Source organism: Nomascus leucogenys, chromosome 12, assembly GCF_006542625.1.
Source record: "Nomascus leucogenys isolate Asia chromosome 12, Asia_NLE_v1, whole genome shotgun sequence".
NCBI classification, from domain to species: domain Eukaryota; kingdom Metazoa; phylum Chordata; class Mammalia; order Primates; family Hylobatidae; genus Nomascus; species Nomascus leucogenys.
The window spans coordinates 26,723,299-26,751,082 of NC_044392.1; the positions used below are offsets into that span (position 1 = coordinate 26,723,299).

Here is a 27,784-nt window from a genome sequence, read left to right on the forward strand (position 1 = left end):
TTTAGAAAAAAGTTACTCATGCTGTTTAAAGATGCTTTCAGAAGTTGCCAGATAGCTGAATATGTGGAGGTTTCTGGAAGATGGCCCCACCAGGAAAGGGCATGGATGCTCCAAGCCCCATCCCCCATACCTTGTCCTACACATCTCTTCCACTCACTGTTCATCTGTATCCTTTTCAGTATCTTTTTTTTTTGTCTTGCTGTGTTGCCGAGGCTGGAGTGCAGGGATGCAATCTTGGCTCACTGCAACCTCTGCCTCCTGGGTTCAAGAAATTCTCCTGCCTCAGCCTCCCGAGTACGTGGGATTACAGGCACCTGCCACCGAACCCGGCTAATTTTTGTATTTTTAGTAGAGACTGGGTTTCACCCATATTGGTCAGGCTGGTCTTGAACTCCTGACCTCAAGTGATACACCTGCCTCAGCCTCCCAAAGTGCTGGAATTACAGGTGTGAGCCACTATGCCCAGCCTCTTTTTAATATCCTTCATAAAATCAGTAAAAAGCCAGCAGGGCTGCACTAGCAGCTTCCAGGGCATGAACATCTCCAGCACCCAGAAGAGTTCTGGATCCTGGGCTACCTCTTCATCCAACAGTATTTTGCCATCTTTGAAAGGGCAAACGATCAGGTTGGCCTAACTCCCATGGCTTAAGTCTAAGTCTTTCTGACCACTTTCCAGGAAGATCTGGCCTAAGTCCTGTGCCCACTGTAGATGTATATAATTCTCCTGACTGTTCTTCCTATGGGATTGTAGAGGTGAACTCTTGCCCTGTTCCTGGTCAAACCAATAAGGTAGAATTATATCATAACCTATAACAGCAACAAAAAAGATGCTTTCAGAACTAGTTTTCCAGAAAGGAAGAAAAGACCAGAGTGCACAGAGCTAGCTCACCTATTTCATGACCTGCTTATAGAAGATGACCCCAACTGTGGGGAGGGAGAGAAGGGTATTACACGGGCTTGAGTTAGGAACAGATGCCTGCCTGAGGCCAGTCTAGTTTTCTGATTTTATCACAACAGGGTCTCATGTTATGTTTACCCGCCAGCTGGCCTATCAGACCCTCCCCATCCATTAGATATGGTCCGATACATTTGAACCTCTAAAGAAGAGTCTACATTCGGCTCTCCTTCCTCCCAGAAGGCTCCTGTGTAGCAATGCAGATATGTAATTAGCACATGGGCATCGCTCCACTTCATCCACCAACACATGGAAGATACGGGTACTTGCCAAGCTAATATATGCTTCTCCATACTCTTCTATCAGAACGGTAGGTGCGTGGTACTTGCCTTACATCCACACAAAGGAAAGTGGCCCCTCTAAGAGTTCATCGCAGAAGAAGGACAGCGGCTCTAAAGATGACCTGAGGGCTAGTTTCCTGTACTACAAACTGAAAATAGCAGTTTTTAAATGGCAGTGCCTCCACCAAGGACAAACAAAATGTTTACGTCCTTTTAACCTAAAATCCCAATACAGATAGTTTATATATACACACACACACATATATATATAAACCCAGACATACAAATGAACTATATCATTGCCATCGTCAACATCATCATCACACCACCATTATAGTGGAGAAAAGGGAGAGATTTGCAGGATCTATAAGAGAGACGGCAGAGGAGGAGGAGATGGCAATAATTCCTAGGTTTCTATCCTAAACCAAGTGGAGTATATAGAAGGTGCATGTTGAGCGGAATGGAGAATGCAGTGGAAGAGAAATTGGTGGGGGCAGACTGGTAGGTAAAGGCGGAAGGAAAGGAGGAGAGGAGAGACACAGGTAGTTTAACAGGGTGTGTAAAACGGAAGTCTTGTGCCCACTGTAGATGCATATAATTCTCCTGACTGTTCTTCCTATGGGATTGTAGAGGTGGACTCTTGCCCCTCTTCCTGGTCACACCAATAAGGTAGAATTATATCATAACCTACAACAGCAACAAAAAAGATGCTTTCAGAACTAGTTTTCCAGAAAGGAAGAAAAGACCAGAGTGCGCAGAGCTAGCTCACCTATTTCATGACCTGCTTATAGAAGATGACCCCACCTGTGGGGAGGGAGAGAAGGGTATTACACGGGCTGCAACACACGGGGAGAATCAGGCTGCGCCATCAGCATCAACGCGGCGCCTTCAGATTTGTCATTTGCCCAAGTTCCGTGAAATATCGCGAGAGCTCAGATCCCAAAACTAACCCCGCTTTCCTGTAGGCTACATTCCCACCCGCCTCCCTGCTCCGCCCCAGGCGGCCCAAGCCCCGCCCCTCGCGTCCTGCGCTATTCGGCAGTGTCAATAAAGTTGCAGCGGTTTGTAGTTTGTAGCGGACAACATGGCGGCTTTCATGCTGGGCTCGCTGTTGCGGACGTTCAAGCAGGTCAGGCCCCTACTTTTATCCACACCGCAACCCCTCACCTCTGAATCTCATAACCCACGGGTCCCCCACGGCTCTGCCACCTGTAGTGCTCAGTGAGGACCTGTCCAGGGGTTCTCCTTCCGCCCTCTTCCCCTCTGGGGCTTGGTTCAGGGGAGGTCCGAGCTGCAGATGTCAATTTGGTTTTCGTAAGCATATAACTAACTGGTATTGAAAGATGTGAGATTGACTCCGATTTATAAGGGAGTGAGTAGATAGGAGACGAGGTCCGAGGATTGAGCTCTCAGAGACTTGTAACGTTAAGAGATGAGAACCGTGCAAAGAAGACTGAAAGGAGCTGTCAGCTAGGCAGATGGAAAACTAGGAGAGTGGGATGGCCGGGAAGCAAAGGATGACAGAATTTCAAAGTGTAAGGAGTGGGCAACTCTGCTCAAAGTTGATAAATCAATTAAAAAGAAGTGCTGAGAATTGGTTGAAGAGTTTAGCAGTGTGAAGGTTGTTGGAACCTTAATCACAGCTGTTCTGATGGTGCTATAGGGACGAAAGCGTTCAAGAGAATATGAGGAAAGAAATTGGAGTATAGATAAGCCTTTAAAGGAGTTTTGCTGTAAAGGAGAGCAAAAAAGTGGGTCAATAACCGGGGCGGGGAGGGGGGTTGTTTTAACATGGCAGGGAAAACAGCATGTTTGTGTATGAAAGAGAAAGATCCCATAGTAAAAATTGATAATGTAGAAGAGGGAAGAATTGCTAGAGCTGTACCTTTATGTAGGCAAGAGGCAATGGAGGCTGGTTCGAGTGCAGTGGTGTTTACAACTAATTGATCACAACCAGTTACAGATTTATTTGTTCCTTCTCCACTCCCACTTTTTCACTTGACTAGCCCTAAAAAAGCCAAAAGCATTAAAAAAAAAAAAAAAAAAAAAAAAAAGAGAGAGGCGATGGGGTCATGTGCATGAAGTTTGGTCTTAGGAACCTGGACAGTTCATCTGTAGCAGTGTTGTTCATAGAAATATAATGTGAACCACATGTGTAATTTAAAATTTTTCTAGTAGCCACATTTAAAAAGTAAGAAATAGATGAAATTAAGTTTAATATAATATTTTATTTAACCAGGTATATCCAAAATATTGTGGTTTTAACATAGAATCAATATAACAATGACTTATGAAATAGTTACATTCTTTTTTTTCATACTAGATTTTCAAACACTTAAAGCATATCTCAGTTTGGATGCTAAATTTCCCATCATTAAAATGGAAAATATAGTTCTACCAAAATAATACAGTTGTTTAATGTTTACAATGCTTTGGTTTTGAATTTTAAATTAATTAAAATAAAGAATTACATTCCCCAGTTGCACTAGTTATATTACAAATGTTTAATACCCCTATGTGGTTAGTGGTTACTCTGTTGGACAGAGTGGATCTCTGATAACAGGAGCAAATGTAGAACATATGATACAGATGCTAGTAAGTGAGTCACTGTGATGGTGAGCATTTATAGAAATGCTCTTTTGATTTCTAATTTTATACTTAAGGAGAAAGTGAAGTCATCAGCTGAGTGTGAGGATGTGGGAGCAAGTGTCAGAGATTTAAGGGGAGAGAGACCCTGTAAAAGAGTTGGAAATGGACAGAAGGAATGGTCCGGAGAATTGGAGTAAGTACAGAGAAGTGAGAGAGGGGCCAGAGAGTTGATGGTGTATTCAGGAGAACACTGTATTTATAGAACAATGGAATCCAGGCTGGGTGAGAGAGGAAGACAGGAAATCAAAAGCTGAGTGAAAAAAAAGTGAAAAATGGTAGGATCAATGGATTGAAAGTCCCAGAAGGATTGTTATTAGGGTGTTAGAAGGAGCAAGCTGGAAAGAAGTGATAATGAGATATACAAAGTGAGATAATAGCTTGCACTTATTAATAATAAAATACCCACGACGTGGGCATGGAATTGAATAGTTAAACAAGAGTGGAGGACAAAAGTCATTGAAGGAGAGGTGTTAAGAAATCAGAGTGATCAGGGTATAATTTCATGTATATTGAAATCACCAGGAATTAAGATAGGAACAATATTGGAGAGAGTGACAGTAAGCCAGGATCCAAAATCATGGAAAAATGAAAGAGAGTGGCAGGGGCTTTGGTAAATGACTGCAACAATGAGAGGTAGTGGAAGGTAGTAAGCCCAATGGCATGAGTCAAAGCCAGGAGCTTTTAGGAAGGAAGGAGAACTGGAAGCTGCAATGAAGATCAAGGAAGACACCTATCCCATCTCTAGGCCTAGTTATGGAAGAAAAAGGAGCTACAGGAAAAGCTGTGAGGAGGGATTTAAAATTCGGCCAGAGCAAAAGGTGAAGGAGATGTCAAGAGAAGTTGAGAATTTAAAAGATTTGATGGTAGACCATGGATTGAGAGGGCCTAGTGGAAAGGTTTTAGGAGCTGAAGAGGGGTGAGAGATGGGGGCAGGATAAGATGTGTACAGAGCAGAATAGAGTGCGGCCTTAATCTATAAAGCACCATTATAAGCTGGTAAGGAAATACACCACAGTAGAAATGCAGACAAAGGACATAAAAACGTTCACAGAAGAAATAATATAATAGGCCAATAAATATTTTATTTTAAAAGTGTATTACTTTGGGATTTCAAGACCAGCCTGACCAACATGGAGAAACCACATCTCTACTAAAAATACAAAATTAGCCAGGTATGGTGGCACATGCTTGTAATCCCAGCTACTCGGGAAGCTGAGCCAGGAGAATCACTTGAACCTGGGAGGTGGATGTTGCGGTGAGCCACGATCGTGTTATTGCACTCCAGCCTGGGCAACAAGAGCAAAACTCCGTCTCAAAAAAAAAAAGGAAAAAAAAAAAACAGATATTGCTTTTCTAGTAAGAAAAAAAGGTATGCAAAATAGAGTGAAAGACTATTTTTAAAAACTAATAGAAGTCTTCTAGGAGAATTTGATTAGGAATACTTTGAAAAAGAATTCAAAGAAGAAATGCTTAATCTTGTTTTCTAAATCTCCTGTACCCTTAATTTCACAGGTAAAAGCAAACCCCACATTGCCCCTCAATGTGAATGGTTTCTTGCAGCCAGAATGATTTCTCCTTGGTCTTATGAATATAACTTGTTCTTTTCCATGTTTTGTTTGGACAGACTACCTTTTCTCCCCTCCCCTGTCCCCACTTTAGTCAAAATTCTGTCAGCATTTCAATGTTGAACTGCTGTCAAGGTTTCAAAGCCCCTCTTTCTGTGACAAGCATTTCCAGCCATGGTTACCAAGGCATTCACTGGACTCAGTCATATGCCACATCAATATTTAAATTCTATTCCTGCTTATCTTTTTTTCAAAAGGTGATTGCAGAATTGTTATATTTCCCCAGGGAACTTTTGTTTAGTAATGTGAGCACTGAAGATGTTCAATTTATCTTTTGTTAATAGATTGAAAAAATGGTGGCTTTCTATTTATAGTATTCTTATTTTCAGTTTTATATTCTGCTATACATATATTTCTTTTATAAACATCAGTTTTCGGAAGCCATCATTTTTCTGTAGGGGCAGTTTAATTAATATGTAATATTTCCTCTGGTTTGAGAGAGACTTAACGTTTCTTGTGATCTATACTCCTTTTGCCTGTACTGTCAGTCAGAACTATAAATTATCACCATGAAAATGTGAGACAACAAGGAATATACTGTCTTATTACTGGACAACTAGTGCTGAGAAGTATTAGGTCAGTGATAGTTTTAAAGTACCCTTTGACCTAGCAGTTTTGCTCCCAATAATTTATCCTCATTGGGCACAGTGGCTCATGCCTGTAATCTCAGCACTTTGGGAGGCCGAGACGGATGGATCACTTGAGGTCAGGAGTTCAAGACCAGCCTGGCCAACATGGTGAAACCCCGTCTCCACTAAAAATACAAAAAAAAAAAAAAAAAAAAACCAGCCAGGTGTGGTGGTGGGCACCTGTAGTCTGAGCTACTCAGGAGCCTGAGGCATGAGAATTGCTTGAACCCAGGAGGCATAGGTTGCAGTGAGCTGAGATTACGCCACTGCACTCCGGCCTGGGTGACAGAGCTAGATTCCATCTCAAAAAAGTAAAATAAATAAATAATAATATATCTTCAAGATATATAGGAATACATATGAAATGATTTCCAAGACATTATTCACTGCGGCATTGTTTATAATGATAAATAGTGAGGTCTGTCCAGCAATACATGGCAGGTTAAATTATGATGCTTCTATATAGTGGATTATGCAATATGAAGAAAATGGGGAAGCTTTTTACATTCAGATATTGAAAGATCTCTAAGGTATATTGTTAACTGAAAAGAGGGAATGAAAAATGGGAGGGGAGTATATACAGACAAAAATCTCTGAAGGATATACAAGAAACTAGAAACAGTGGATACCTGTGGGGCATGGGAGTCATTGGGCAGGTGAGGAATGAGGCGGGGGAAGACTTTTCACTGTGTGTCTTTTTATACCTTTTTGATTTTTGAACCATATGACTATTGGCCTAAGTACAGGTCAAACAGAATAATAAAAATTTCTGAAAATCTGTCTTTCACCTTCCAATACATATGTTATTGCATTATATTATTATGATTTTGACTTAATATACATCCATAAAAGTTATTTATTCTGAATTAGGAAGTCTATTATCTTAAATTATTAAACTGATCTAAAACAACTCTTAAAAGAATACTAGATGATAAATAGTGGCAGAAAGAGAATTGCAGGGTTGAGGAACACTCAGAATGTGGTCCTGGCTATCCTTCACTTGTCCCTTGTCTCTGTCTTTCAGATGGTTCCTTCATCAGCTTCAGGCCAAGTTCGAACTCACTATGTAGACTGGAGAATGTGGCGCGATGTGAAGAGACGAAAAATGGCCTATGAATATGCAGATGAGAGGCTACGTATTAATTCACTCAGGAAGAATACCATTTTGCCAAAAATTCTTCAGGTTAGCTCATTAAGATGAGTCCCTTTGTACCACAAGATCATTAACTCACATCAGATCACTTTTGATACTGTTGTTGTGACTTGGTATCAATATAATTTCTGGAGAATAAGATCCACATCAATATAAACAAATAGCCTTGAAACTGATTTTGTTGAGTTTCAAATTAAAGACTATTCACTCCTAACTAGCCTTACAACTGTTTCATTATGCCAGCCTTAGAAAGTACTGGTAAATTGGGTGGTTATTTTCACCTAAGGTCTCTCCCTGACTTCATCCCAATTTTTTTTTTTTTTTTTTGAGATGGAGTCTCGCTCTGTCCCCCAGGCTGGAGTGCAATGGCTCAGTCTCAGCTCACCGCAACCTCTGCCTCCCAGGTTAAAGCAATTCTCCTGCCTCAGTCTCCTGAGTAACTGGGATTACAGGCGCATGCCACCATGCCTGGCTAATTTTTGTATTTTTAGTAGAGACAGGGTTTCACCATGTTGGCCGGGCTGGTCTCGAACTCCTGATCTTGTGATCCACCCATCTGGGCCTCCCAAAGTGCTGGGATTACAGGCATGAGCCACTGTGTCCAGCCTCATCCCAATCTTTTAACTGGCAAGGCATTGGGAGGCATTGCTGATGTTGAAGTCTGTGTGCCTAGCACACGGCCTAAACTGTTCCTTACCCAGTACCATTCTGAGCCTGTCTTCCTGAACTCCCTTGCCCACCTCTGTGTGCTGAAGTGCCTTTCCATTAAGGCTTACTTTCTTGTCACCCTGCTTGGCTTTTTGAAGCATGAAGTCCTGCACCTAAGTGGTGATGTAGCATATCTGCATTCAAAAGGCTTATCAGGGAGATATAAATTAAACTCAAGGCCTCTCAAGTTATTCAGAACTCAGATTTTTAAAAAACTACATTTAGAGAAGTTGGCAGAATGATATACATCCTATTTATTACTATGGTTTCTTTTTAGTCTTGTCTGGATTAAGCCAGATGAGCAGAAAACTGAGGGCCTTGGACCACTGGGTTATGGCTTATACTAAAGTGGCATTAAGCTACTTTCCTACATTTAGGGAGTAATAAGAAGTGACAGGCCAGGCACAGTGGCTCACGCCTGTAATCCCAGCACTTTGGGAGGCCAAGGCCGGCAGATCACCTGAGGTCAGGAGTTCAAGACCAACCTGGCCAAACCCCGTCTCTACCAAAAATACAAAACTTAGATGGGTGCAAGTGGCACACACCTGTAATCCCAGCTACTCGGGAGGCTGAGGCAGGAGAATTGCTTGAACTCGGGAGGCAGAGGTTACAGTGAACCGAGGTCACGCCACTACACTCCAGCCTAGGTGACAGAGCAAGACTGTGTCTCAAAAAAAAAAAAAGGGCGGGGGGCCCCTGAGAAACTGAGCTCAAGACATTGATCATAGAGGCAGGGAAGCAGGATGGTGGTTGCTTGGAGCTAGGAGAACTACGGGGTATGGGGGGCAGGGGGAAATCAGGAGATACTGGTCAAAGGGTATACTTTCTGTTGTAAGATGAATAAATTCTGTGGAGCTAATGCACAACACCGTGACTATAGTCAATAGTACTGTATTGTGTACTTGAAATTGGTAAGAGAGTAGATCTGAAGTGTTCTTACCACACACACACAAACGGTAATTTTGTGAGGTGAAGGATGCATTCATTAACTTCATTGTGGTAATCATTTCACAATGTATATGTTTAGCAAATCATGACATTGTATGCCTTAAATATATGCAATTTTTATTTGTCAATTATACCATAATACAGCTGGGGGTGTGTTGTTTGAGTACCTTTATGAAGACACCCAGAAGACATGTCTCTGGTATGACTAGCAGCAATAACTGTGCAGAGTCTGTGAATCATGTAAACTGATCATGGTTCTCTGCTGCCTGCTAAGTAGCTTACAAGTCAAATTTATGTCCCAGTTCTAATTTCACAGCATGCACTTTTGTGTCCTGAGGCTTTTATCTTTTCTACTCTCATTTCTCTTTGCCCCAGTTTCCTCATTTGTAAACTGCCTTAAATCTTTCAGGGAACAAGAAGGGGTATGTATCAATCAATCAGTCAATAATTTCTAGCCATTCTTTAAGGTCCACCTCCATGAAACTTGGCTTCAATCTTCCTGCCCAGTCATTTCTCCTCTCTAGTTCCTTGTATAGCATTTATTGTTTACTACTCAATGGCTCAATCATGTTGTTTTTTGTTGTTGTTGTTGTTGTTTTTTGAGATGGGGTTTTGCTCTTGTTGCCCAGGCTGGAGTGCGGTGGCACGATCTCAGCTCACCACATCTGCCTCCTGGGTTCAAGCGATTCTCCTGCCTTAGCCTCCCAGCCAGATGGGATTACAGGCATGCGCCACCACACAGCTAATTTTGTATTTTTAGTAGAGACAGGGTTTCTCTATGCTGGTCAGGCTTGTCGTGAACTCCCGACCTCAGTTGATCCGCCCGCCTCGGCGTCCCAAAGTGCTGGGATTATAGGCGTGAGCCACTGCACCTGGCAATCATGTTGTTTTATGTAATTCTGTTAGTTCATAATGGTAACACATGCATAAGCTTTTACGTTAATTTTTGGCTTTTATATACTTTCATTTAATTTGTGTTATTTTAATGTGTTATTTTGCTTGCAGCACAGGGTCCATCTACTTGTTAGCACACTTATCAGATTAAAGTGAATGTTATGAACACTCACACTCTTGAACACATACATAAGAAGAAATTTCTACTGACAAAACCTGAGCCCTAGCTACTGCTATAATCCCTACTTTTCTCCCCTCAACCACTTTGCCCTTACCTGATTCATCCTCTGCCTTGCAAATGATTTTTTAAAAATATAAACCTCATCTGATCTCTCCCCTTTACTTCTCCAGTTGTCAGAATCTTTACCATAGACATCAGGGCTCCATCTGATACTCTCCTTCCTCCTCTAGTCTTATCTCAAGCCACATTCCCTCCTATTTGATCATCACCCCAGAGGTTTCACTTTTGTGATTCAAAAAACAGGAGGAGGCAACAGAAATATATACACATACTTTACAAATGAGTTAAACAAGAGTATGTAGCTGCACTATTTATATTCACTCAAATCGTAAGATGACCATCAAATGTAGGATGGATAAATGAATTATGGTACTCATGCAATGAAAATTACCTGCCAGTGGCCAGGCGCTGTGGCTCACACCTGTAATCCTAGCACTTTGGGAGGCCGAGATGGGCAGATTGCCGGAGCTCAGGAGTTTGAGACCAGCCTGGGCAACGTGGCGAAACCCTGTCTGTACTAATAATACAAAAAATTAGCCGAGTGTGGTAGTGCACACCTGTAATCCCCGCTACTCGGGAGGCTGAGGCAGGAGAATCACTTGAACCCAGGAGGCGGAGGTTGCAGTGAGCGGAGATTGTGACATTGCACAATCTGTCACCCACAGCCTGGGTGACAGAGCGAGACTCTCTCAAAAAAAAAAAAAAAGAAAAAAGAAAATTACCTGCAAGTGAGAAGGAGCAAAATACATGTGCAACAATGTAATGTGATCTGTGTAATAATGTGATTTCCCTTAGGATGTGGCTGATGAAGAAATTGCTGCCCTCCCCCGGGATAGCTGTCCTGTTAGAATCAGAAATCGGTGTGTTATGACGTCCCGTCCGCGTGGTGTGAAGCGGCGCTGGAGGCTTAGTCGTATAGTCTTCCGTCACTTAGCTGACCACGGGCAACTTTCTGGGATTCAGCGAGCGATGTGGTAAATGAGCTCCAGCACCTATTGAGCTTGCAGGGAAGCCAGTTCCAGCAAGCAAAGATTTTTTGAATAGACCAAACCCTAATCTCTACAGGGGCCCAGTACAGTTGTTTGGCCTACCTGATGCTATCTCTAAACTACTTTTAAAATGAAGAAATTTGGGCGTTTCATGTCAGTGAATTATCTTTTCTCTTGGACTTAACAAACATACTGTTCCCGTACATAGTGCAGAGTAGTATAATAAATATTTTCTGTGAATGTTTTTTATACCCTCCTTTTAAGTTTAATCTTTTAATAACATAGAGGGGTTTTTGTATTTTTAAGAGCATTATTTCATAAAATGTTATCTTATACATAATCCAACTAATTGACATGTAGCTCATTTATGGCAGTTTGTAATCCTGGGCTAGCTTTCCTGACCTGCAGAGCTCCCCTTACTATTATTGTTAGATAAGCAGTAGATAAACAGTAGATTGGATAGCAAGGCTGCTGTTCTGGATTATCTAATGCTCCACTTCTTCTTGTGATGGCTGAACAAAAGAACCACTAAGTGTTTTCTTGTCCATCCTTAAGGGACTTTAAAACAAATTATGCCTAAGTCCTTGACAGCCTCCATCCAAAGAGGAAAACTTTGTTGGAACAGTATATATTCCCTATTTTTATGTTTATTTAATCCATAACAGAAATGAGTAAGGGTAGCACAAAGTTCTCATTCAGTAACTCAACAATGTGATCAGCCCAGTGATGAAAATATACATATTGAATGGAAGTACCTACTTAACATCAGGAAAATATTCCTGGAGAACTTAATAAATCAGGAGGTGAGGGGTGAGATTTTTTTCTGCACACAGAGGGCACAAAAGCACAAAGAAGCAAAGGCACTCTGTAGCATCAGAAAACCACAGTCACTCCAGTAGATCAGAAATACGAAGCACAAGACAAGGCCCGTATTGTGGAGGATCTCACAAATCATGTGAAGGAATTAAGACTGACATACCAGGTATTAGAGTTTTAAGCACAGGAATGACATTATCAGTTTGTAATACAGGTAAGTGACAGCTGTGTGGCAGATGGCCATGAGAGGAAAAGGCTACAGGCAAGACAACCAGTTAGGAGGATGTCTTAATTGTTGAGGAAGATGGGGGCCGGGTGCAGTGGCTCATGCCTGTAATCCCAGCACTTTGGGAGGCCGAGGCGGGCGGATCACAAGGTCAGGAGATTGAGACCATCCTGGCTAACACTGTGAAACCCTGTCTCTACTAAAAATACAAAAAATTAGCCGGGCGCAGTGGTGGGCGCCTGTAATCCCAGCTACTCGGGAGGCTGAGGCAGGAGAATGGTGTGAACCCAGGAGGCGGAGCTTGCAGTGAGCCGAGATCACGCCACTGCACTCCAGCCTGGGCGACAGAGCGAAACTCCGTCTCAAAAAACAAAAACAAACAAAAACAAACAAACAAAAAAATTGTTGAGGAAGATGAAGGCCTGAACTAACATTGTGGTATTAGTAGAGGAGAGAGGACTGATTTTTAAAGTTATAGGAAAGAAAATTGGGCAAGACTGATTCTATCTAAGAGGTAAAGATGGTTCTCTGGGTTCCTGATAAGAGTGTCTAGATAGATGGTAGAGGGCAATTCTAAGAGGGCAACTCCAAGATAGAAAACTTGGAAAAAGAACAAATTTAGGGGAAACAGAAGATAAGCGAGTTCAGGTTCCAGTCATGCGGTGTTGGAGATGCCTGTGTCATCTGATGAAGACTAGTACGCAGCTGGATAGCAGAGTCCGAAACTCAGGTGGAGATGAAGTTGTGAGGGATTTATCACAATCTAGTTTGGATTCCTATTTCTTAAATATGTATGACAACTTACCAACTGGAATGTTCTAGCTAATATCTCAACTTAGAATCCATCTCACTACCAATGGGCAAACACTTGTGTTCTAAAGTTACTTGAAAGTAGTTTATACTGCCAACTTGATATATATACGTGCTATAGTTTGAACATTTGTGTACTTCCAAAATTCACATTGAAATCTAATCCACAATGCGTTGGTATTATTAAGAGGTGGGGCCCTTAGGGGTGATTAGGCCAGGAGTGCTCCTCACTCATGGATGAGATCAGTGCCTAAGAGGGCTTGAGGGAGAGAGTTTGTCCCTTTTACCCTTCCGATACTGTGAGAAGGCACCGTACTGGAAGCAGAAAGCAAGCCCTTACCAAACACCAATCTGCTGGTGCCAAATCTTAGACTTCCCCAGCCTCCAGAAGTGCAAGAAATAAATATTATTTATAAATTCTTAGTCTATGGCATTTTGTTACAGCAGCGGGAATAGACTAACACACAATGTGTTGATAGGTTTAGGGTCATGTTTTACTTTTTAAATCATGTTAAATTTTACATGGTTCTAAAGTCAAAACTCTAGAAAAAGTTACATTCACAGAGTAGCTTCCATCCTCATCTCCTTCCTTCCCGTTAACAATTTTTATTAGCTTTGGGTTTACTCAAGTTTCTTTTTGAAACATAAGCAAATACACCTATGTGCATACATTCACATTTCTCACCCTTTCTTACACAAATGTAGTGGGTGTACCATAAATGTTCTGCACTTTGCTTTTCCACTTACTGTATCCTGGAGACCATTTTACATTATATAGAAATCTTCATTGTTTTGTGACTTAAGTACTCCCTCATGTGGATGCACCATAATACATTCCTGTTAAATAGACACTTGGGTATTTCTAATCTTTTGCATATAGCATTCCAAATTTTTGTAAATGTACCTTTCAGAGCCCAGAAAGAAGTTAAAATTCTGAGTCAGAGGATAAATGAATATGTCATTCTGATGGTTATTACCAAGTACTCTTTTTGAGACAAGAATCTTACTCTGTCACCCAGGCTGGAGTGCAGTGGCATGATCTCAGCTCACTGCAACCTCTGCCTCCGGGGTTCAAGTAATTCTCGTCCCTCAGCTTCCCAGGTTCAAATGATTCTTGTCCCTCAGTCTCCCAAGTAGCTGGAATTACAGGCATCTGCCACCATGCCCAGCTAGTTTTTATTTTCAGTAGAGACAGGGTTTCACCATGTTGGCCAGGATGGTCTCGAACTCCTGACCTCAAGTGATCCACCCACCTTGGCCTCCCAAGGTGTTGGGATTACAGGCGTGAGCCGCTGCACCCGCCCAAATATTCTTGTTAACCAAAGTTTAACTTTTTCATTTCACTCCCATATATGTGTCCTTATTTCTCCACAGGCTCAACTCAATACTCTTGTTTTTAAACTTCTTTTTCAAGTGAAAGGTAAAAACACTGGTTTATTCTCTTCTGAACAAAGTGAGCATCTTTACATGTTAAAGGTCACTTACATTTCTTTTTGTATGAAGTATTCTTAATTATTGGAATCTTCTCAATACATTGTTTGCCTTGGGTTATGGTGGGTTTTTTCTTGTCCTATAAACATTTTTATGTAGTTAAAATTGATGAATAGTTTTATTTCTTCTAGGTTTTAAGTCACATATAATATAGTTTTCCCTCATTTTCTTCTAGTATTTGTATGCTTTCATTTTTACAATTAGATCTTCAGGCGGCTTGGACTGTATCTATATGCCTATTTTCACTTATCTTAGTATCATTAAAAACCCATCTTTACCCCACTTTTACCATATTCTGTAACTTTCGTATGCATTGTGTCTGCTATTCTATTCATGTGTCAACACCAATTACAGAGGCATAATATGTTTCAGTATTTACTTACAGCTATCCTATATATAAGCTGTTTCTGTATTTTAAATCCTCCCACTTCTTCCAAATTCCCATATTAATTGTAGCTTTAGTTTACCCTTCTGGATTTTTCCTGTGTGTCTAATGGCTTTTTTTTTTTTTTTTTTTAAATGAGACAGGTTCTCAATCTGTTACCCAAGCTGGAGTACAGTGGCATGATCATAGCTCACTGCAGCCTTAAACTCCTGGGCTCAAGTGATCCTCCAGCCTGAGTAGCTGGGATTACGGGCGCCAGCCTTCATGCCTGGCTTCAACTGCTTTCTCTGATCTAACTGTGTTGGCTAATACCTCCAGTAAAATATAGTAATAGAGATCACAGGCACTGGTCCTGACTTCAGGGGGAATAGGAGTAATTCCTACTAAAAGCATGATTTTTCTGACGTACTCCTAGACAAATAAATCATAAAACTGTTCTAATGAAGAAAAACTTAACTTTATTGAGCATAGGAATAGACGGGCTTTCAAATTATTTTTTGCTTTATGGTTATTACTTTTATAAACCATCTGATCCACGGCAAAACTAACTGGTACCATACAAAGATGTGTGTCTATTATTGTCATGTTTAGATTTAGTTTCTATTCCACATTCATTGACAAATACATTTAAATCTAGATAGAAACACCTGTGATTGAATTAGTGCATGGTAATGCATGGCATATACATTGCTTAAGGTGGTAATAAGGGTCAGATGCTCTATAGCAACCTTCAAGCACAGACACCGATTTGCATTTTATGTAAAACTTCAGGTTTTACTCAATTTTTACACTGGTGGAAGCTGATGTCAGTAACTTAAAGGCAAGCAAATACTTTTCCAATTCTTAGCTGAAAAAAAAAATACACACACTGTAGCGTTTTTATTGGGCAAGACTTGCTTTTTGTATTTCACATAAGAATGCAATATAACCCTTCCTTGAACGAAATGACCAGGGTACTAATAAAACCATCTTTGCAGGAGTGTTTAATGAGCCTATTTTATTTAAATAAATCCTCCAGTAGGAAATGGAGAATTCACTGCCTTTACTTAGAAGGCTATGTAAATAGCTATCTGTCAAATTTATATATGCAGCTCACCAATATTCCCTTACTGGAAACATCAGTATTTCCACATCACATCACAGTTCCAGAAGGACTTTAAAGTCTCAAAATTCCGTGTCTCCTTTGGCTTGCTTCTCTCTTGATTCCACCCAGGCTTTATTAATGGTTCGCTTCATATCATCATCTCCATCTTCATAAATTTTCTTTAGAACATTCATCAATCCCTCACTAGGATCTGTTTCAGTGTCATAGGAGGGCTTCCTTTAAAAAGAAAACATATACAACAATGGAGAAACGAAAGCACCGGAAGATACTATAATTCAGGTTGTTAACATTGGCAGGAAGTAGAGGGGTAAGAGGGAAGACAAGAGTACCCAAAGATATTCACAATCAAAACAGCACGCACAATTTCATCTTAATGAAAACAACACACACGTACCAAGCATGCACACACTTGGTGCATGAAAGAGGTCATCAAAATAGTAAGGGGCTATTTTTAGGCACAGGGATTTCCCATGGTTTTTTTTTTTTTTTTTGAGACAGTCTTGCTCTGTCGCTCAGGCTGGAGTGCAGTGGCACAGTCTCAGCTCACTACAACCTCTGCCTCCCAGGTTCAAACAATTCTGTCTGCCTCAGCCTCCCGAGTAGCTGGGATTACAGGCACATGCCACCATGCCCGGCTAATTTTTGTATTTTTAGTAGAGACAGAGTTTCGCCATGTTGGCCAGGCTGGTCTCAAACTCCTGACCTCAGGTGATCCACCTGCCTCAGCCTCCCTAAGTGCTAGGATTACAGGCGTGAGCCACCCCACCTGGCCTCCTGTGATTTTTAACAGGTAAAATAAGGATTTGATTTTCTAACTTGTTTTCATTTTTTAAAAGCATGTTTCCTCATAATTTGAAAAAAAAAATTGAGGGAAAATCATAAACATTACACATGGATGTACCCTGAAGCTCATGTATTTTTTAATTAGAAAAACTCTCCTCTTAAGCCTGAGATAGAGAGATCTGGGCCTGGGTCTTGAATTAATTTAGTCAGTACCTCTAGAAGATGAACTGACCTAGAATGCAAGTATCACTGAATAAACATTTTTAAAAGGTCATTATTAAGAAGGATAAAAATATTTTATCTTTTTCACTATAAACCAGTGACAATGAAAACTACGCATCACAAGCATCTGAGAAATTTAAAACATACAGGGGTACCTAAGCCTCTCTCGAACTACTGAAATAGAGTATCTGGGAATGGGCACAGTTATTTGTATAGAAGCACAACTGCGCCTAGGGTTAAGAACCACACTGAAGAGCCAACCCTTAACTACAAAGAACTTAAAAAGCAACTTGCTGGACACGCCCTCTTCAGTAGTTTCTGACAGTTGAAAGCAGAAATATATTATCCATAAAGACAAACTATTAAAAATCCATGATCTCAAACAATACACTAAAATTCTTTTAAAAAATGAAAGTAGACTCACTCTTTTTCTTTGCACTCTTTTTCAACCTGGGTCAGGTAATCCCACCTTGTGTTTTCCACTTTCTTTCTACACAATATAAGAACTGTATCAGTCTTGACCTGGAAGAAAAGCGGGAAAACAAATACAGCTTAGAAGACATGGAGATCAGCATGAATATTTAGAAAACAATTATTTATTAAATTGATCAAGTCCCTAGTATGTATAGACTTATTTTGGGTGCTAGTAATACTTGTATGAATAGGCCAAAATCTGAACATTCATAGTGTGAAAAGACCATAAATAAGTAAAACTTGAATACCATGATATCCTAGAAAGTGCTATCAAGACAAAGCGGGTGTTAATGGGGGTGGGGGCAGGAACTTCATTAGGAAGGCCTCTCTGAGGCAAAATCTGAGCTGAAGCCTAAGGTCAGGAGAAGGCAGTTGGCAGAGCATGTAGAATGGCTCCAAGATGGGATGATCTTGGTGTGTTTGAGGAGCAGGAGGAGTGGCTAGCTTTTAGTGACTGAAAAAGACAGTAATATAATAAGAGGGGTCAGGGATAGACAAGAAACCAAGTCACATAAGGCAGTAAGGGGCAAGATGAGGCATTTGAAAGTGAGAAAGAAGGGCAATGTACAGGTCTTTAAACAATGATCAATACGACTTCTAGGGATCTTTTGGTACTCTACCTATGGGACTAGTGGATGCAGAAGGGTGCAGTAAGACAGCAAATCCAACTGTATTTGAGTATCCCCCGTAAGCTGTTAAGTAATTATGTATTATAAAAACAGATGGCAGAATGGCATGTCTATATCCTAATGCATTAAACTTCATTTATCCAAATTAGGCAGAAAAGAGGGACTATCTGATTTAGTAAAAATTACAAAGAGTAGTTTTTAAAAGACAGTTTCCTTATTTTTTTTTTTTTTTGAGACAGAGTCTCGCTCTGTCGCCTAGGCTGGAGTGCAGTGGCACAATCTCAGCTCACTGCAAGCTCCACCTCCCGGGTTCACACCATTCTCCTGCCTCAGCCTCTCCAAGTAGCTGGGACTACAGGCGCCCGCCACCACGCCCGGCTAATTTTTTGTATTTTTTAGTAGAGACGGGGTTTCACCGTGGTCTCGATCTCCTGACCTCATGATCCGCCCGCCTCGGCCTCCCAAAGTGCTGGGATTACAAGTGTGAGCCACCGCGCCCGGCCTTCCTTATTTTTATAGCTGCTTCTAACTCCAAGGAGGCTAAGTGCTTAAGACCTCCTTTTATGTATACGAGTATTATGCACAATGCTAACACTAGCATTAATTTAAGCACTTTACACATGGTATTACACTTCAGTGTATCATTTCAACTTTGTGAAATAAATTATTACTATCGCATAAATGCAGAAACTGAGGCACAGAGTGATAAAGCTGCCAAAGGTCACAAACAATAAGCTGTAAACCTGGCATAAAACTCAAGTCTCACTCTTAACTACTTTCAAACGTTTACTTCCTCCCTGATTTTAATGGAATATTCTTACAATAGCCTATTCTTCTACAAAAGGAGTTGGCAAATGTTCTCTGTCAAGGGCCGCATAGTAAATATTTTAGGTTTCATTTAGGGCCATATGGTCTGCTGCAGCCACTTAACTCTGCCATTGTAGCACAAATTCATTCCAGTTCATCTCAGTTCTAAATCAGCCAGGTTCAATTTGGTAAGGTTTCACAATATTACAACCAAAAAGAGCACACTCACTTTTTTTGAACTGCCTTCCACAGAGATGGGTTTCAAGAGATTGTTCACAATCATGGAGTAACTCTTCCCATTTAGATTCTTTACCAACAGATCAAATGACCTGCAACACAATGGTGAATACATCATCTTTCTAGTTCTATGAAAGGTACTCTTACTCCATAGTTATTGTGGAAAAAAGCTGCTGGCTTTCTTTCAGGGTGTGCATTTGGCCAGTTAACGCTCACCTCTTCAAAGTAGTTGTAAAGGATAATTAATTCTAAATTTAAGAATTTTAAAAACTGCAAAGAAAAGAGTCTCAAGGCAATGTTGACTGTTAATGATCACTGTCTTTCCCATTATAATGAGAACTCACCTCTCTGTGAAATGCACCTGCACATTCTCAGGGGGAACTTGATGAACTCCAGTTAAGGTAATGTAGATTTTCACAAACTTATCTGACTGATCCCATCCTGGCAACGACAACAAAAGATGGGACGTAAGTAAGCCTCTGAAACTATCTTTAGAACAGCAAATGCACATGGCTCATAACTCAGGAAAGTAGAATTATGAAAATCCAGTCATATAAACATGAAAAAATTTGAAATATAAGAAACTTTTTAGGTTGAGAAATGGAGCCTCAAAGCAGTTAAGTACTCTACCCAAAGTTAGGCATCTAACAAGTGGTAGAATTCAGATTCAAATCCAGGTTTCTGAATACAAAACCTATGCTCTTTTTATCCCTCAGAATAAAAATATGATCACTAAATACATTCTTTAAGATTAGTTCATTTACGGCTTTTATGGAAACAATTTTGTCCTACATCTAAATACTGGTAGTTCTCCACTAAGCTGGATGGCTAAGTATCAATACTAATTCCATAACCACTTCTACTTCTGTAAGTAGTCTAACAAATGGAATCCTAGCTCTCTTAATTCCTTTCCAGGGCAAAGTAGAATGTAAAAGACTCCAATTCTTCATCCAAATCTGACAAACCTACTGGTATCTATTAAATGCCATTTCAGTATGTATTATCAAACTACCAGCACGTCTCTAACCTAGAACTCTGTCAATATAAAAGACATATATATATACTTCACAAAATACCATCACATCTGTAGAAAATAAAAAACTTCACAAAAAAGCATCTTCTGTTTATCAAGAATATATACATACATATCCCTATTCCTCACTTAGTCCTACAGAATAGAAACATGCCCCATCCTCCATGACGTTTTTCACATTGCATGCCTATCTCAAAACATCTCATGTACCCCATAAATAAATACACCTACTATGTACCCTCAAAAATGAAAAAGAAACATAGTGTTGATGAAAAAATGCCCTAGTGGGTTCCAGAGAACTTCATTTATTAATAGTTTCTCCCCATTCAGTCAGTCCATCCTCCGGATCGACAAGTTTCTCCCTCAACACAAATCTATGTTCCTGGTTAAAATACCATAATCCTCAACACCTTCAGACCAGTTTCCTATACTCAACTGAGTAACTGAGTACACAGTGCAATTTCCTATAGTACTATATAGCACATCTCTTAAGCACGACATACACATGCTTTTCACTATAACAATACTCAAAATAGATCATGCCTTCCAAGTCTCTATTCACGTCCTCTGCTCATGCTGTTCCCTTCCTTTTTGACTTGCTGAACGTACAACTCATCCTTCACACTCAAATCTAATTCTCCCTGTTCCTCACCTCCAGAATTACTTCCTCAGCTATGTTACCTATTATGTGCTAGACATTATTAGCACAAAGAAAAACAAGACTGTCCTTGGAGCTCATCACTCATATTCAACTTGCGCTGCCGCCAAAACAAAAAAGTGTATACACCATTGAAGGAAAACAGTATTACTACATTGTTACACTATGAGTTATACGTCAATGTCCCAACCACAACATGAGCAAGGATTGAGTCTTAGTCATTGTTGTGTATCCGTAAGTCCAAGCACAATAGTGATACACATTTAGGTGCTCAAAAATATTTTCTGAATTTAACTGGATTCCTCTCCTCAGTTAATTGTGGTGGTTGGCAGAGTGAAACATAAAACATGATTAAAAACCACCACCACCACCACCACCACCAAAGCTGTGCCTCATATATACTGAACAATTTCAGAATAAGTTTGTTCCTTGTTGTTACATTTTGTAGTAAATCACTTTACTCTTGTTAACAGCTTCTAGAATGCATCCTTTCCTATTTATATCTAAAAAAAGTTTTATTAAATAAAAACTGATGGGTCTTGCTCCAAGCCACCAAAAACACAGACTCAAAACTCACTGGGGATGAATTTGTTAGACCACTATGAGGAATAGGTTGCTCGGAGGCAGAACTGGCTATAAGGAAGCAAGTCATACCATAATTACTGATTTTCACCGTATAGCCCGTTGTAATGGGAGCAACCACAGCAGCTGGTTTTTCATTATCAAGAAGTTCTGCTTTCTTCTGTGATTTCTGTTGCATCTTGTTCTTGATTTCTGTCTCAATCTTGGATTTTTCAGCTGTAAGAGCATCACGTACTCTTTTCCTAGTAGCCTTTTCCAGCAACACCTTTACCTCTTCTAGATCTTTCTGTAGCTGTGTTAAGACAAAAAATAAGTTAGCTATGATAAATAAGGAAATGGCTTGATATTGTGCTTATCACTCATTTCAACTTACTGAAATAAGCACTAAGAATTAAGAGGTTCATCTAAATTTTCTAGGATTGAGTTGCAACTTCAATTCTTCCCTCTGGCTTATTAACTGTAATTAACTCAAGTTTCCTTTTTTTCAAAAGGAAAACTTTGAACAATCTTGAACAAACAATAAATAGGTCTTCAAACCTAAATTTTCCAGTTTATGTTTTAAAATATTTACAAGAAACGTCTGCGACTTAAAAAGTAAAACAAAGAATTTTTTTGACAAAGGATTCATAGATTTCCTTGTAACATCTAATCCGAGTGTCATTAGATGTTAGACACTTTTAAAATATTTAAGAGATGAGAGAACATGCAGTGACCGTGGTAAAATGCTATATAGCAAACTTAACTGAGGTAATGAATGCTCCACTTTCTGTCACTGATTGGTCTTCATTGATCTTCCCACCTCAATACGTCACATAAAAAAAGTCTTAATTTTTAAGACAAAAGATTAAAAAAAAAATTTCTGCTTTTGAGGAAGTCTTGCTCTGAAGCTGGGTCAGTCATACACTCAGAAGTGTAGGAGGTGGTTGCACAGAAGGTGACAAAAGACCGAAAATGCAACATACTCTTGGAAATTATCTTTTTAAAAAGCCACCACGTTCTCGTTTTCTTCTCATGCCAATCCATCATCTATTAAAGTCTACTACTTTCTACTTTCTAGAGATAGGGGCAACATTTTATGAAATTCAAGAGTTAAAGACAATGTTAGAAAATTATTGAGCCTAAGTTTTTTTTCCCCCAATTACCCTCTGACATACTGCAAATACACAAGATCTTTCCAAACAGCTGTTTCACTTTTCTTACAGTAACTTTACACTCTGGCTTGATACTAGCAACTTGACCAAAAAAATCTTGTGTCACAGCTTGATTATATCAAAAGCTCAATTTAAAAAAGTCTTTTAGTGCTTTATAACTTAGAATATCAGACGCACAACAGAGTTTGAAAGCCTGTTTCTTAATAGTCTTATAAAATGCAATAACAGAACTAATTCTTTTCTTTTACTACAAGTCTTTTATTATCTCATTTAACTCAGATGCCCTAGTTTTGCCTATCTATAACAGATGACATGGTATTAAAAAGTTCAACTCTGGCCAGGTGTAGTGGCTCACACCTGTAATCTCAGCACTTTGGGAGGCCAAAGCAGGTGGATCACTTGAGGTTAGGGGTTCAAGACCAACCTGACCAACATGGCGAAAGCCCGTTTCTACTTAAAATTCAAAAATTTGCCGGGTGTGGTGGCACGTGCCTGTAATCCCAGCTACTCGGGAAGCTGAGGCAGGAGAATCGCTTGAACCCAGGAGGCAAAGGTTGCAGTGACCTGAGATCGCGCCATTGCAGTCCAGCCTGGGCAACAAGAGTAAAACTCGGTCTCAAAAAAAAAAAAAAAAAAAAATCAACTCTGCCCAACCCTCTTGTCCACACTCTCGACCCTTCCAAGAACAGCTCATACTACTATGACAAAAAATATTGCAAACTCATCTTTTGAGCACAGAACCAAGATGTTTCAGTTCAAAGTAATATTTTTATTGTAATGGTTTCAAAAAAACGCTGATTCTACAACTCCTAATTCATAATAAAAATATTGAAATGTAAAATTAAATATATTAAGTCTAAGCAAGAGGTTTTGCTTTTTGACTGAAATAGGAATACTTTATCTAGCAGAATCAGAAAGGTACTTCGAATTAGGCAAGGGATTCCCCCAATGGCTGAATTCCCAAGCCCTCTTTATTGCCAGTTGTGACTCTAAAGTACTCTTTTTATTATGAAGTATCTACTGAAAAAACTTAAAACTCAGTTCCTCAGTTCTGTTATTGGCAGACTTGAAACCAACAAAGGTGATTCCTTTGATGCTTTTTCTGCACAAATACTTTAAGATGTCCTAGTTTCTTATCTAATTTATCATGTAATTTTCCTTGCCTTCTTGGCATGTATTTGTTTTACGTATATAAAAATTTTATTTTCCTTTTATCCCTACCCATAACGCATTCAAGCTTTATCTTCCTATTTCCTAATTTTTCACTGGGAGGCATTAATACCAATGTGTCTCAAAAATGGGCAAAGGAATTCAACACACATTTCTCCAAAGACACAGAAATGGACACCAAGAACATTAAAGATGCTCTACATCGTCATCATTGGGTAAACGCATATCAAATTCCCAAGATGCCACTTCACACCCAGTAGGATGGTATCATAAACCGAAAAAGAAAAATAAACACCCCAGAAAATAACAAATGTTGATAAGGATGTGGAGAAACTGGAAGCTTCAAACATTTCTTGTGGGAATATGATGCAACCACTCTGGAAATAGTCTAACAGTTTCTCAAAAAGTTACCATATGAACCAGTAATTCCACTCCTAGGTATATACCCCAGAGAACTGAAAACACATCCACACAAAAAACTTGGATACGGTACTCGCAGCAGCATTATTTATGCTAGTCACGAAGTGGAAATAAGGCCGGGCGCCATGGCTCACACCTGTAATCCCAGCACTTTCAGAGGCGAGGCGGGCGGGCGGATCACTTGAGATCAGGAGTTCGAGACCAGCCTGGCCAACGTGGTGAAACCCCATCGCTACTAAAAATACAAAAATTAGCCGGGCATGATGGCACGTGCCTGTAATCCCAGCTACTCAAGAGGCTAAGGCAGGAGAATCCTTTGAACCCGGGAGACGGAGATCGCAGTGAGCCGAGATTGCGCCACTGCACTCCAGCCTGGGCGACAGAGCGAGACTCCATCTCAAAAAAAGAAGTGGAAATAAATGTCCATACACGGATGAAAGGATAAACACAATGTGCCATATGCATATAATAGAATATTATTTAGCCATAAAGAGCATGTGTACTGATACACGCTACACCATGGATGAACTTGAAAATGTTAGTGCTAAGTTAAAGGGGCCAAAAAACAAAAGGCCACATACAGCGTGACTCCATTTATATGAAATGCCTAGAATAGGCAAATTCACAGAAAGTACAAGATGAGTAGTTGTCAGGGGCTGAGGGAGGAATGGGAAGCAATTGTTTAAAAGACACTAAATGGTTTCTTTTTGGAGTGATGAAAATGTTCTGAAACTAGACAGTGGTGACGGCTGCACTACACTGTGAATATACTTAACAAAATACCTGAATTGTACACTTTAAAATGGTTAAAAACTTGAATTTTATCTCAAACGAAACAAAAATGAAGTGCCCTTAAATGTATATTTCTAAGTACCTAAACTGAGAACGATCTCTACTTTCAAGAGGACTAACACTGAGCTATCCACCTACAAGACTGTGAAGTTCTCTCCTAGGGGCACATAGTACCCAAGACCTACCTTAAAAGACTTGTCACAAGATACCCAGATTAATACTGGAACACACAAACCTCATAGTTTTTCTTCATTTAAAGAAAAGATTTTGAGTTAAAACAAAAACAAAACAAAAGCTTGGGATTCCTCAGTACTTGTTTTCATAAAGCAAATCTAGTTAATACACACCCAACCCTTAACTGTGAATAACTGTCCCGTCTTCACCTCCCACTTAGGCCAGGAAATGAGCAATACAAATACTATCATTCCCATTTTCTAACTGAGCAAACTAAGTCTCCACAAAATTTAATTCTCCAACGTTCAGAGTTTACAGAGGTTTAACACAGGCCATTCGCTTTCTAACTATTAATTACAACTAACTTTCCAAGTTATTTATTTTAAAAATCACATATAGCAGATTGCTGTTTGCCAATCACTGACTTAAACACCTAGAAATCAGATTTTTTAACAACCCTATGAAATGGATGCTACTGCGACATAGAGAAGCTAAACAACTTGCCCAGAGTAACACAGCTCCTCGTGTGTAGAGAAAACATGACTAAGAGAATTCAAGTGCTAGCACCGAGAACTCACCTTCCAACCGCCCTCTACCAAGAACGACACTCATGTTTGCACCCAGCTTTGCTTGAATGAAGCTTCCTGTCCACTGGCTGGGAAACCAGGGCAGAAAGGGCCTGAGGAACACGCGCAAGGGGCCGCTCTCCCAGACCCACTCCCCGCACCGCCTGCACGGAGAATCGCCGCACACCCCCGCTCGGGCCGGCAGGCGGATGGGGTGCGAGGTCGAGGGGAAACGCGGCGGAGCCGACGGCGCAACAAGGCGCGAGTGAGGTGTCCCCCGGGAAGGCGGCGCACCGACTGCCGCGGGACCGGGTCGCCGCAGGGCGGCTCAGCCCACGGAAACGGCGATGGGGCAGGAGGCTGGCGCTGCAGGTCCAGCCGGGGGACATGAGGAAGATAGGGCCGGACCACTTACCTCTTCTGAAGCCATGGGGGCTGGGTCAGGCTGAAGGCCCGAGCTGCAGCCGCGCAGAGGAAGGAACAGGAAATGTCGCGCCGAGCCCTCAAACCGAGCGCAGACGCCTACCCACACGAGTCGCGGCGCCGCAGCCTGCGCGCACACCGACCCTGCGCGAGATCGCGGCCCGCCTCCGGCACGCGACGGATCTCGAACCTTCGCGAGGCAGCCACCGCCACCGCCCCCCGCGAGCACTCACAGCCCGCCAAGCCTAGCCCCACCCACCGTTCCCCGCCTCGCCGAGCCTGGCTCCACCCCGCCCCGCCCCGCCGAGTCTGGCTCCGCCCGCCTGCCGAATCTCCTAGCAACGCTCAAGTCTCGCGAGCGAACCCGCAGTCCGAGAAGAGTAATGTCTTCCTCTCCGCGCTGACAACTTTATGGATTATAATTTGACCGCGCTGGGCCACGCTGCGCAGTCGCAGCTCGGAACCGCTGCCTAAACCCAGCCCCGGAAATAACGTACCGATCTTCGGAGTCCAAGTCGGAAGTTGACTAGAGAGTCACCTGCTTCCGTCCGCTCTAGAACACCAGACACACCACGCAGCCATGTTGTGTAAGGTTAGTCTCTCAGCCTCCGCGAGAAGGCGGCAAAAAATGGGGAGGAGCAGCCTGGTTACGTTGAAACGAGAAAGAACGGATATGTTAAGCGTGGAGGGCTCCTGATGGTAGCGGTTTGATTTTCTGTGAGTTTGGCGCGGTGGAGACGTCACCGCGGTCTATCAGCTCCGACGTGGTGGCGTCATCACTGGCCGCCGTAGGAGGTGGAGCTGCGTTGGCCACGTAACCGGGCCCCGTAGCGGAAGCCCAGGTCAAGGCGCTAACAAAAGGGCTGGCCTATGGCCACAGTTTCAGGCCATCCTTTCTGTTGTGGACTGTTGAAGCACAATTTCCTGGTGCTTTCGCCCCTTTCACCGACCATTTCAATAGTCCGTAGTTCTCGCCTGGGTTTGGATTCGGTATAAGTGAGCCTGTTTACCATCAAAGAAAATGGTGAAATGCCTTCTGGAGATGATGTTCTCTTCTGGTTCTAACCCTGCCACTCAATGAGACCCCAGAGAAGCCTAGTTTTCAGATTATTCTAGTCCTTGGCAGGCTCAAGATGTCAACAACACGGTTGGAAACAACCCCTGAGAGGTCACATAGCGCGCACTCAGCTTTATAGATCGTCCAAGGCAGCGATTAGAATCAGCATCTCGGAGAGGAAAAAAAGCTGTTAGCGAAATGGAGGCTGACCATTATCTGTAGTAAAGAATCGGAAGTACAGTACAAAAATAAATTACCGAAACGCAACATGCGTGAATTTCACACAAAAAAATGAAGTTAAGGGAAAGAAGCCAGACGTAGAAGAGTTCATAGTGCGTGGGTCCATTTAAAAACTAGCCCATGGTGTTAATGAGCATAGTGGGGAGGACAATGACATGAAAGAGCCACCAGGGGGCTTTTGAGGTTCAGGTAATGTTTCTTGATTTGGACACTGATTATAGATAGGTGGGTTCACTTTAGAAATCTCATTGAGTTGTAAAAGTATATTTATGTACGTAGTTTTTTCTGTAGATTATGCTTAAGGCCCGGCGAAGGGGAATTTGCCCAGGTAATGGAAATATTACACCGATACATAGAATTGTCAAAGTTTATGGGATGAACTCCTAAGAGCTGTGTATTTTAGAGTATAAATTTTTTTAAGTGTCCAACCCATAGCCTGAAATTATTAAGTACATAATTAT

At 41.1% G+C, this 27,784-nt stretch overlaps 2 protein-coding genes across 4 annotated transcripts; one reads left to right on the forward strand and one right to left on the reverse strand.

Moving 5' to 3' along the window:
• Nucleotides 1-2,174: 2,174 nt before the first annotated feature.
• MRPS14 (mitochondrial ribosomal protein S14) lies at nt 2,175-11,320 on the forward strand. The gene is made up of 3 exons (XM_030823944.1): nt 2,175-2,365; nt 7,164-7,322; nt 10,879-11,320. The coding sequence occupies exons 1-3, from the start codon at nt 2,321-2,323 to the stop codon at nt 11,059-11,061; spliced, it is 387 nt and encodes a 128-aa protein (XP_030679804.1). The 5' UTR covers nt 2,175-2,320; the 3' UTR covers nt 11,062-11,320.
• A 3,915-nt stretch (nt 11,321-15,235) lies between these two features.
• On the reverse strand, nt 15,236-27,414 carry CACYBP (calcyclin binding protein). Of its 3 annotated transcripts, none has more exons than XM_003258910.3 (6): nt 26,524-27,414; nt 21,403-21,622; nt 19,402-19,498; nt 19,050-19,149; nt 17,335-17,432; nt 15,236-16,121 (listed from the first exon to the last, which is right to left on the reverse strand). In XM_003258910.3, exons 2-6 carry the CDS (start codon nt 21,506-21,508, stop codon nt 15,965-15,967), a joined length of 558 nt encoding a protein of 185 aa, XP_003258958.1. In that variant the 5' UTR covers nt 21,509-21,622; nt 26,524-27,414; the 3' UTR covers nt 15,236-15,964. The 3 variants fall into 3 exon arrangements, with proteins under 3 accessions (XP_003258958.1, XP_003258957.1, XP_003258959.1); XM_003258909.4 differs by lacking the exon at nt 26,524-27,414 and adding an exon at nt 26,019-26,323; XM_003258911.4 differs by lacking the exon at nt 26,524-27,414 and adding an exon at nt 25,616-26,001.
• Between the last annotated feature and the right edge of the window lie 370 nt (nt 27,415-27,784).

Bases quoted from the DNA above. Each gene is read 5' to 3' on its own strand.
- MRPS14 (XM_030823944.1), top strand. From the start codon at position 2,321: ATGGCGGCTTTCATGCTGGGCTCGCTGTTGCGGACGTTCAAGCAG. The intron at 2,366-7,163 runs GTCAGGCCCCTA...TCTGTCTTTCAG, and splicing joins TGTTGCGGACGTTCAAGCAG to ATGGTTCCTTCATCAGCTTC. The intron at 7,323-10,878 runs GTTAGCTCATTA...GATTTCCCTTAG, and splicing joins TTTTGCCAAAAATTCTTCAG to GATGTGGCTGATGAAGAAAT.
- CACYBP (XM_003258909.4), bottom strand. The intron at 19,499-21,402 runs GTATGACTTGCT...TGTCGTTGCCAG, and splicing joins GGTGAAAATCAGTAATTATG to GATGGGATCAGTCAGATAAG. The intron at 16,122-17,334 runs GTGAGTCTACTT...TTCTTTTTAAAG, and splicing joins AAAGAGTGCAAAGAAAAAGA to GAAGCCCTCCTATGACACTG.